The sequence below is a fragment of the Rosa chinensis genome, chromosome 5 (genome assembly GCF_002994745.2).
Source record: "Rosa chinensis cultivar Old Blush chromosome 5, RchiOBHm-V2, whole genome shotgun sequence".
Taxonomy (NCBI): Eukaryota; Viridiplantae; Streptophyta; class Magnoliopsida; order Rosales; family Rosaceae; genus Rosa; species Rosa chinensis.
Window position 1 is genome coordinate 65054862 of NC_037092.1, and position 11109 is coordinate 65065970.

The 11109-nt window shown below is 39.0% G+C and overlaps 1 protein-coding gene across 6 annotated transcripts; it reads right to left on the reverse strand.

Annotated features, from left to right (window-relative positions):
• Positions 1 to 1496: 1496 nt before the first annotated feature.
• On the reverse strand, positions 1497 to 4228 carry LOC112166609 (F-box/LRR-repeat protein At4g14103). Of its 6 annotated transcripts, XM_024303486.2 has the most exons (5): positions 3968 to 4228; positions 3821 to 3870; positions 2661 to 3593; positions 2146 to 2292; positions 1497 to 2071 (listed from the first exon to the last, which is right to left on the reverse strand). In XM_024303486.2, the coding sequence occupies exons 3-5, from the start codon at positions 3585 to 3587 to the stop codon at positions 1781 to 1783; spliced, it is 1365 nt and encodes a 454-aa protein (XP_024159254.1). In that variant the 5' UTR covers positions 3588 to 3593; positions 3821 to 3870; positions 3968 to 4228; the 3' UTR covers positions 1497 to 1780. The 6 variants fall into 6 exon arrangements, with proteins under 6 accessions (XP_024159254.1, XP_040375609.1, XP_040375608.1 ...); XM_040519675.1 differs by lacking the exon at positions 3821 to 3870 and having other exon boundaries at positions 4077 to 4228; XM_040519674.1 differs by lacking the exon at positions 3821 to 3870 and having other exon boundaries at positions 4043 to 4228.
• Between the last annotated feature and the right edge of the window lie 6881 nt (positions 4229 to 11109).

The following is an 11109-nucleotide window of genomic DNA, read 5'->3' on the forward strand; positions in this document are numbered from 1 at the left end:
TCATGATACAATCCACATATCTTCAACATCATATGTGAACGTCAATCACAAATAAAATAATTATAGTCTACATGAAGAATTAGCGAGTAACCAAATTGGTTGAAACTTACTGAAAGATGTTATAAAATCATCAAATTTATTTGGAATACATGAATACACCATCATCAATCACTTCTTTTGGAAAACAACCACCATGACTCATTCTTTACCGATTTTAATATTAACCATGACTATATGGATCGTTCATAACCAAGTTTTAAGAGATCAAAGTGCTTATGTTGGATTGAAAAATAGAATTGATCAAACCAAAATTAGAGAAGTTACTAAGGAAATTATGATAAAAATTTTCGCTAATCGGCCAACCCACCCTTATCAACCTTTACCTATAAGAATTACCTGGCAAGATTTTATGTCTCCCAAAGAAGTTCCAAAAACAAGTGGAAGTGATAAGAAGTAGGAAATTTCGATAAAATTGAACCTGTAATTAAAGAAGAAAAATTTGAAGTGGAGGAGATATGCTAAAAGAAGTCATTGATTTACCAATCTTTGACAAGAATATTGATCTCCTTCTATCTGAGAAATCAAAATTTAATTTGGCCATGGACCTATTCATGATGTATATGAAGACGATGAGCTAAATTACGACTACAATGAGCTTGAACTTAGGGGGCTCACTGACCACCATTTGGTAAAGCATGAGGTTCCTACACTTGAAGAAACCATGTATATTGACATGGTAATTGGAGACAAAACCGATGTGATAATGACAATATCAGCTAAATTAGAATTGAAAGTTCAAATTGACCACAACTTCTCTATAGAAGGACTTGAGAATTTTGCATACGTAAACTCATAAAGGTTGAAGAGTTTAATGATCATACCAAATACCCATGTTTAACATTTCGCGGCTTTAATCACTATGAAATTCATGCTGCCAACGTAAGAAGTGTATGATTTAAGATTAAGCATTGGCGGCCACCTCCTAGTTGACAGCTATATTTATCAATATTTACCAATTTTCAGTAAAACTGAAGTACGGAAATTTACATTTACTACTAAGGAGAACTAACCAGCTCATTTGATGAGTCATCTCATGTGCTTTCAACTTTTTTTATGTTTTGAGAATAACGACATAAGTTGAAAGCACGGTACAGGTTTTAGCGCGACAGAAGTGGAAGGTGATTCACAAGTGATCTAATATATACTAGCAACCGTACGTTTTCTCCATCGACCAAAAGCATTGTATAAGAACATTCAAAATCTCCTTTTGTTCTCTTAACAATCAGAAAAACTATTCCCAACATCCGAGCAAAAAGAGTATGAAATTTCATCCTCCTCCAGTTGAATTGGATGCTTTCAATTCCTGACTAGAATTTTCAGTTTACAAAGGCAGTTTCTATAATACGAATAGGCTCTTCGTCCGTTTTTAACTCATGGTGTTCGAAGGAAATTAGAGCATGGAAGAAAAAATAAAGCAACATTTCTACATAATTAAGGAACCAAAAAAAAAACACACATCCACCTCATAAAATTAAAAAAGAAATATTACATAAGGGTACTGAAGAGAAACGTGAAGAAATCAAAAGAGAAAGAGGTAGGAGAGAAGGTTGATAGGTGATACAATTCTGGAGTATTTATTAAGACAAACCATAACTAGTTTCAAGCTGACTGCTTTTCTGCATTGTTCACATATCCCTTGCAAGTGTGCCAGTAACATCACTAACATCCTGCAACAGATTTTATTTAAAATCCTACAGATTTGATGACAGGTGCTTCTGCCCTAAACTTCCATGTACATGAACTCAACATGACAAGTTGCTGCCCTATGGAACATCATAAACTCTGTGTATAAGTCGTTCTGTCTATCATATGAAAGATGCAGGCCTGTAGAAATCGTCATCTTATTCAACAGTTGACCATTCTTCAACAGATACTTTATCATTTCCATCTCAAACAGCCTTCCCTTGAACCCCTTAAAGCAGATTGTCTTCAGGTTTGATAATAAACTACTAGGCACTTGCTCTGGTGGATTCCAGTGAATCTCTGACAGTTCTTTGTGACCTTCAGTTCTCTGACATCAAATAAGAATCAACGTTTAGAAGATACATGTTCGTACAAAGTTGCAGTACTGAAAACAGAACTTACATCGTCTAAGACAAGAATTTCAAGATTAGGTGCACTGTTGAGAAACCGAGCTAGCAATTCCCAGCAACTGTGATCCCCAAAAGCCAGCCTCAATTGGTTCACATTACCAAAAGAAGGGAGATAGTAATTCTCAGGGAGATGCAAATCCTTGGGGAAACATACAAGTATTGATGCGAGAAAAACTCATATCAGAGATTACATAGCAAAATAAATTACACCGAAAAAAAAGTACAATGAAAGCAGAAATAAGGGCAACAAATAGATTAGGTTTAATGAATAATGAGAGACACATGGATGTGTGATATAATTAGAAGGCCAAGGTAGGAAAGTGTAGAAAATATTCAAAAGTGCTTTAGAAGTGAAAGGAAGTAGAGAATCTTCTTATATGCCATTTCAAACCAAAAAACAAAATACTAATCAAGTTGTCTAACTTTGAAGGAATATAAATTATTTCTTTTCATCCTATAATATTCGAACCTAAATGTACTGTATAAGAACAAAAGTTGGGAACTCACCTCCAAGCAATGAGCCGAAACAGATAGAGATTTGACATCAGAGACTTGATTCAGAAGCTCCATTGTAGAGTCGGAAAGATCAAACAGTCCTTTTATTTCAAATTTTTCTCTGAAAGCAATACTGGCATTGACTAGGGAGTTTGCACTCCCATCAAGAAAACAATTAGTTAAACCAAGCCGCTGGAGATCAAGGCTTTCAAGCTGTGGGGCATTTACATGAATATCGACAGGCTCAGATAGGGATTCCAAACTTATTCTCAACGTCTTCAGTTTCGATGCAGAGACCTGGAAACTGCAAGTACCAAAGTCATCAAGATCTTCACCAGTTCCATCTATAGTCAACTCTTCAAGTACAGGGAAGTGAGACAAAAGCTTCTCCATTTCCCGGATGGAAGGATTAAACACTGTAACATGGAGGAACTTGAGAATTGGGAAACAGCCTGATGTAGGAATATCATCGGTGACCTCCCAAGGCGACAGATTCAGTTTCAAAACCTCAAGTGTTTTGCACCAAAAAATGCACGGAGGCAACTCGAAATCAGTCCATACATCAAAGTTTAGATGGAGATCAAGCTCAACTACTTTACGCTTAACAGCAGTGCAAATCCAATCCCCAACACATGGTAAATAACGTTTACGAGACAGTTTTAGACGGAATGTACGTATCTCTGATCCATCACGAAAGTAGAGCACACGAGATACAAACGTTAGAAAAGCAGTTCCACCTCTACACTTCTGAAATTCCCTTTCACTGTCGAAGTCTAGAGTTTGAAGCTTTGTCCACACTTGGTTAAATTTTTTCGACAAAAGGGTGTTCCTGACAGCATCTACTGTAGGAAGGAAGGAGAATATGTGGGAAACAATGTCATCTGGTAATTGTGTGATCCTATCTTGGTTTATTCCTTCAGCCTTTGCCATCGATCCCATTATAACCTATCAGTATGATTACCAAAGTTAAATATAAAATCAACATCAAATGCAAATCAAACCCATTTCTAACTACCTAATCAGTATCATTACCTTAGTTAAAATCAACAGCAAGATCAACAGGAAATTGAACCCATTTCAACCATCAAATCAGTATCATTACCTTAGTTAAAATTACCACCAAGATCAAAAGGAAATTGAACCCATTTCAACTATCAAAACAGTACCATTACCTTTGTTAAAATTACCAACAAGATCAAATGGAAATCGAACCCATTTTAGCCTAATACAAAAGTAACATCAAGATCAAATGGAAATCGAACCCAATATCACCAAAGTCAAAAGTAACATCAAGTTTGGAAATCGAACCCATTTTATACCTAGGCAATCATTAACAGCTCAAATTTATTGAAATTAGAAACAGGGTCTGAAATTGACTGCAAGCGAAACTTAACCCGAACTGCAAATCTTGAAATTGCAGAGAGAAACCTCAGAAGAAATCCATTTCTTGCTTCACCAGCTCAAGACCATTTGGGTTTCACTTGTCTAAATCGAGTGGGTATTACGGGTTCTCAGCTCAATTCCAAGTTGCGACTGCAAACTCCGTCCTTCCAAAAAAAAAAGATCAAGAAGAAAGGAAATGGAACCCAAATTTACCTATTACCAAATGATCGAGGTTCTCAGCTAATATAGGTTGTAGCCAAATTACGGAAATAACACTAGACAAGTTAAAATTAATCTTATGAGGGATAATAACTCTAGGTTTACCGAAGGAGTGAATGTGATTAAAACATTTTTACTTAATTTCATTAGTCTTTCATGTTTTATAACAAAATAAATCAAATTGTAGACCCTTTTCGTAATTCATTTGTATGAAGTACATAAAGGGTTGGTTATAATAGCAATAGTTGTTGCTAACTTGTTCATTTGTTTTGTTCATTTTTTTCTTTCTTTTTTGAAGTAGAAGTTTATATTATTAGATCAATAGTTAAATCTAAATCCTCTATTGAGTAACAAAACTTGTAATAGAGCAATTGGCAGGGAAACAACTAACTCTCTATCCAAGTATTACAACTCATTAGAATCTAGGGACGCTAAAAAATACAAGCCTAGTACAAACAAAAATAGTCTCATCTCGTAAGGAAAAGGTGATCATATCTCACGTGTCTGCACTCAATTGTGGTACAAATGAGGAATATAAACATCTTAGAAAGCTCCTAGAATCTATATCTACGCACATTAGACTTGAAATATCCAGTCTAACTCGAGATAATTACCAATCCCATTTGAATCATGTTTTAAAATTAAACTGGCCGGCACTTTAAAAACCATTAAAAAAACCCCAAACACCACCCAGGTAGGTCAAAACTCATGCCAGCCCTGCCTAAATGGCTAAGTAATAGATGAGGGTAATAAGACACTCACCTTAAGACCCCCTCAACGATGCCCAAACTTGAGCCCAGGCCCAAAATCCCAAGCCCAAGCCCAAGCCCAAGCATGAGCCTAGCTAGCAAAAGCACAACTAGCCCGCACCATCAGCCAAATTGATATTGTCGCCCCCTCCCGCAACCCCCCTTTCCAACATTGCATGTTCCCACCAGTTAGAATTCACCAAGGCTGGAAAAACATGTCACTTCAAATATAAATGCAGATCATTTTCGATCTGTAAGAAATCATTTTATCATCAACTAAGCTTTTAAAGATGGGCTTATCTAATTGCTGATTTGTGTGTTCTGCAGCAATTGTACGATATCTCCACATACTATTACGTACCATTGTAAAAGAACATTCAAAATCCAACCACTTCTTTATGTTCATCTAAAACAATTCTTAGCGAATGAGCAGAAAGAAAATGAAACTTCATCTTCCCCCAATTGATTTGGATGCTTTCGATTTCTGCGAACAACTTTTCGGAGCTTACAGAGGAAGTTTCTATAATACAAATAGGCTCTTCCTCTTCAATTAACTCATGCAGTTCGAAGGAAATCAGAGCACAGAGGGAAAAAGTTAGACATCATATCTACATAAAAAGAAAAAAGAAAAAAGTAAAAAATCAGTTGATTAGTGGAGGTGTGAAAATCTTGAGGTGGTTTGATACTGGAGGAGCTACTACTGTGATACATTTAACTTTGATAACTAACATTCTAGTAGACACATATATATGGGAAAATAAATGTTCATGTGTATTTGATCGATCTGATAAAGAGGGGTATGGCTCTGGATGGATCTGATGATTCAGATACTATGTATCAAAGTAAATTGCAACTTGTATACTTTGGAACAAAACAGTAAAAGAAGATGCGGTATCAAGTGTCTTAACAACTTTGAGAGGTTGACACACCCGGTTTAAAAATCTCCTCCAAAACTGAAACCAAGGGAAATGTACGTCCTCCTAGTCAATTCCTGACATCGTTAACTAATAGCTTTTCAAGAAGTGGGATTTCTTCTCTGCTGATCGATCTTTTCGTGTTCTTAATTCAGCCTCTTATAATACAAGTCCAAGGATCGACTGGCATCACCACCAACAACAACAACATGTTAGCTAGAAGTAGTAATAGATGATCCAAACATAGTCAAACTTCAAACTTGACTGCACAAATGCAAAAGCAAAACGGGAACTTGAAACTAAAGATAAGGCGTGTAGTGGATGGTAAGAGGGGACCCTTCAGAATTAAACTCTAGCAGCCACCTAGCTGTTTCCAGTTATACATATGTAAATACCAACAATAGTAACATATTCTCGTCAACAACAGCCTCCTCATACCAGAAGAACCTTATCAACAAGCAAGCAATGGGATTCCTGTTCTTTCCAAACGTTAGATCCGTCTCCAGTTTAACCTGTTTCACTATATTGCTGCTTCTATGTGGACTTTCTTTCACTTGCTTCACGTCAACAGGTTAGCTTGAGGACTCGATCTTCTTCCTCTTAGTTTCAATCCAAAAGCATGAATGCCATCAATGCCCCAAATGTGGCTCACTCTAGAGAACTCTGTTTCTTGATTGGCAAGTCTCTTGTATGTAGAATGATTGACGAAATGGGTTTTCATGTTAATTTAATTAGCAAACCAAGATCGTTTCACAAAATGCATAACACAACCAAATGATCAATACAATATGAACTAGAATACAACAAGAGGAGATGCATCACCTGCTTCATGCACAACAGCCATTCCTTCAAAACAAATAATCCGAGCTCCAAAACTTCAAGCAGTAGCAGCAACACAGCTATTCAACACAAATAATCCGCGCTCCAAAACTTCAAGCAGCCACACGCAAGAAATCTTCTACTCAACTATGTGTTTAACTCCTCTCTATGAGGCAGGACTGAATGTTTTGTCACACAGTGAATATGGACTTCAAGCACCTATATATACAAGCTAGATAGGTCTTCCCATAAAAGAATCATTGATTCTAGCCAATGAGTTATTTCTGAAAGATGCTATAATTATCATATTGTTCAAGTAAACCATAATTTGTGTTTGGCCCAAACTCTAGGTTACTTGACCTAGTGGTAATAGGGTTAAATTGGAAGGATCTAGATTCCTATTCAATGTACGATTACTTTCCTTGTATGATTGAGATTCTATACATTGTAATCCTCTATATAAAGATGCCCTATTATCAATGAGAACACACAGCGATTTCCTCTCAATTTCAGTTTCTCTACAACACGTTATCAGCACGACTGAAACCCTAAATTCGTAGCCCTCAAATCCCAGAAACATCCGCCACCCACCTTGAAGCCACAGACTCCAGGAACTCAGAATCGGCGGAGCCACCCCAGAACCGGCCGGAATCAACCTGAACCGGCTGTTGGAAGTGACTGAACCAGCCCCAATAAGAATCTGTTTGGACTTTTGCCTGGTTCGCAGTCTTCCCGTTCATCTTTCATCGTCATCTTTTGACAGAAGTTGTAGCCCTACCCCAGAATCCCGGAACTGGCCAGAAGCCCCTCGGAACCGGCCATCATGACCCTGAACCGACCAGTAAATCCCCTGACGTTCCTAGCCGGTCTACATCTGCCAGATTTCTGCAAATCTACCACCGAGCCAAGAAACTGACGCAGCCCTAGGCCCAGAAGCTGGGGTGCAGCCCACAGCCCAGAAGTTTGACCAGCCTCGGCCCAGACAGAAGGATATTTGAAGCCCAAAAGCAGAAGAGGTCCAGCCCAGAGCCACATCAGCACCGGCGTTAACATCCAATCAGCGTCCGAGTCAACACCCACTTCAGCATAAGACTGCCACGTCAGTAGACGGTGCCACGTCACCAATTCGGTCAACTCCGGTGAACCGTCGGTCAACCACGGCCGGTGACTTTTCCTGTCAACTTTCCGGCGACTTTCCAGCCAGTTTTCAGACGACTTTTCAGGCCATTTTCCGGTGACTTTTTCCGACCACTTTTTCAGGTCAAATTTTCCGACAGCCTACTTCGAGGTATTTTTTTACTAAACGTTAGCGTTTTTTTAGAGTTTTTAAATTTAATTTCTCTTCTTTTTCTGCAACCTCCTTTCTTCTCCCCCCCTTTCTTTATCATAGGGGAGACCAAATTAAGCAGAACTGTGGGGGTTCGTGCTCACTCCAAGCTTGGAGCTTGTAGAGTTCTCCAAACTTAGAGTTTGTTGAGATAAAACGATCGACCGCAAACAGCATTGTTTCGATCTAATCCAACCCCTCTTGGAATCGAATTTCTTGGAAGCGACTACGCTCAGAAATTTTATTTGTTTTCGTGGTAGCCTTTTTCGCTCCGAAACTAACCCTAATTTCTTGTTCTCTTTCAGGATGAGTAACCTGAACAAATTGGACTTTGCTCCATTGGAACAACTGGCTCTGAATATCATAGGTGGGTTCGTGATATCCGCCAGCATCTCAAGGCCGATGGAATCTTGGATACGATTCTCTAGCCTAGCCAAGACATGCTAACTGTTGAGCAAGCTCAAGCTTTGGAAGCAAATAGAGCAGCCTTAGAGGCAAATAAGCCGAAAGCCATCATCCTAATTACTCGTCATATGGATGATTCGCTCCAGTACGAGTGTATGAATGAAGAAGACCCCAGAAGGCTGTGAGTCTCACTCGAAGATAGATTTGGCAACGTCCGTGACTCCCTGCTTCCTGATCTAGAAGTGAGATGACATAGTCTCTGCTTCTGTGATTTCAAGTCAGTTCTTGACTACAACTCAGAAGCACTTCGCATTAAATCCTTAATGGAATTCTGTGGTAAAGAAATCACAAATGCGATGTTGATTGAGAAAACTCTCTCTACTTTCCCCGTCTCTGCATTGATGGTTGCTAAGAACTATCGAATTAATGTTACTGCAATACGAATCACAAGGTTTCATGAGCTCATTGGAGCTATGAATGTCGCTGAAAAGCATGACAACATCCTTGTGAAGAACTATAATTCGAGATCCGTGGGAACAAAACATATTCCGGAATCCAATTATAGTCGCGCCCCAAAGAGAGGACGCCAAAAGCGAAACCCTAATCTTAGGAATACATTTGGACGTTCTGGTCCATATAATAGCTCTACTTGGGAAGGTAATCGCCAAAATAGGCGAACGGAACCGAATAGGTAAACGTGGAAAGAGAGAGGGAGGCAACGCCTCTGGCCATGTTGGTGGCGCCACCAACACTAAGAGCCATCTAAATGACGCTTTCAAAGCGCCTCAATCAATGGAGTTTGAGCAAAGAGATGTATGTTCTCATGTGGAGTGTCTGATCATTGGGCACACATTTGTAGAGCTCGTGAAGAAATTGTCACCGCCTACAAAGCATATTGTGAAGCAAGAGAAGCTCACTATATGGAACAAGAAGATCAAGAAGATGATCTAGAGTGAAGGGTTGATGACTACAAATCTGGCTGGGATCAATAGATCGCCAATTCTGTTTAAGTCTTTATTTTTCCAAGAGATGTAATAGGCAATTGCCATATATTTTTGTAGTAAATGCCAATGGTTTAGCTTTTCTTCAAAGTAGGCTCACTCAAAGTAAGTATGATGTCTAGGAAGGTTTTGAGATTAGTGGTACTTAAGCGAGCCTTGCTCCACCGATATCTCTCTACTCACCTGGTCACATTTATTTTGGAATTATTGAAAGAAGTTAGACGACTACCATTGTTTTGCATTACCTATCATTTTGGATTAGATTTTGTTTAGTCAAAGAGATAATGATGTAACTCCGTTGGCTTATGAATAAAATTTCGAGTTCTTTATGACTCCATTTTGATTCTGAGCATATGACTTTTGTGACTACGATGGCTAGGCCATCAGTATTAATTCAAGGACATAGAATAGCCCAAGTTTCACTTGCCAAATTACACCTTAATTACTGTCACAGAAACTCTCTACGCTTCTATGGCGAATCACACTTATGAATAGCTGACGGATTCCATGCGAAACGCATGTAGAGAAGGAAAATGAGTTCTTTTGCAATACCTCTAATGATTGCGAATAAAGGCGCATCTTAGATAAGTTTATGTGTCTCTCTAGTGGATTTTATGTCACTATTCGAGCTATTAAATCCAATAAAGTTATGAGAGAAGATCTCTTGGATTTAGACACATATTGGTTTTGTCACGACATGATAGATCATCCTAGTCATGAAATGATGATCCATCTACTAAAGACTTCACATGGACATCATTTCTTTCGAGCGAAACGAAGCATAAATCAAAAGTTGATTTTTGGACTAAGTGTGACCGACGTAGCTGCCTAGGGCACCACCTGCGTCCACCACCAGCCTAGGGCTGGCGCAGTCCCTATCCATGACACCATGGATAGCGTCCATCATGGTAATGGCGCCCCAGGTGATGCTGCAATCACCAACTTGCTTCGAATAGCGTTTCAGACGCTCAGGCCCAACCAAAATTCTCATTGGTTGCTTCTAAAGCATCTCGCTTGTTTTACAAAGCCCATTCCTTAGGGAAATTAGGACTAAGACAGTCCTATGCAAAGGAAATGAACATACTCATTCTATTCTTACATAGAATTCATGGGGATTCTGTGGATTCATTCAACCAACTTGCGGACGCTTAAATATTTCATGATGTTGGTTGACATGCTGGTCACGTGTTGTGCCATTGTCCACCTATAAATGCTGTTTATGCTACACTCCTAGCACATATCATATGACAACGGGCGCACTCCCCAGATCATCCTATTCAGTCAATTGGATTTGACTATGCTAGAGAGTTTACATCGAAAGACTTTCGATGGATATTGCAATGGGACTGATGTTGGACATCATATTCCCATGTATACACCCAAATGGTCTTGCGGAAATGACTACGATGATAGTCCGGACATTGGTAATGCGCACCAATCTCCTTATATCCTCTTGGGGTGATGCAATATCGCATGCAGCTATGCTAATTCGTCTACGACCCACCGCCACTCAATGTACCTCTGCCTTACAGCTAGTGACTGGGTACAAGTATCGTACATACACATATTTGAGTGAGCCATTTATGTGCCAATTGAGCCGCCATAACGCTCTATGATGGGTCCTTACAGACGAATGGGCAACTA

Bases quoted from the DNA above. Each gene is read 5' to 3' on its own strand.
- LOC112166609 (XM_040519675.1), bottom strand. From the start codon at position 3,587: ATGGGATCGATGGCAAAGGCTGAAGGAATAAACCAAGATAGGATCACA. The intron at 2,293-2,660 runs GTGAGTTCCCAA...TGTTTCCCCAAG, and splicing joins TTTCGGCTCATTGCTTGGAG to GATTTGCATCTCCCTGAGAA. The intron at 2,072-2,145 runs GTAAGTTCTGTT...ATTTGATGTCAG, and splicing joins AAATTCTTGTCTTAGACGAT to AGAACTGAAGGTCACAAAGA.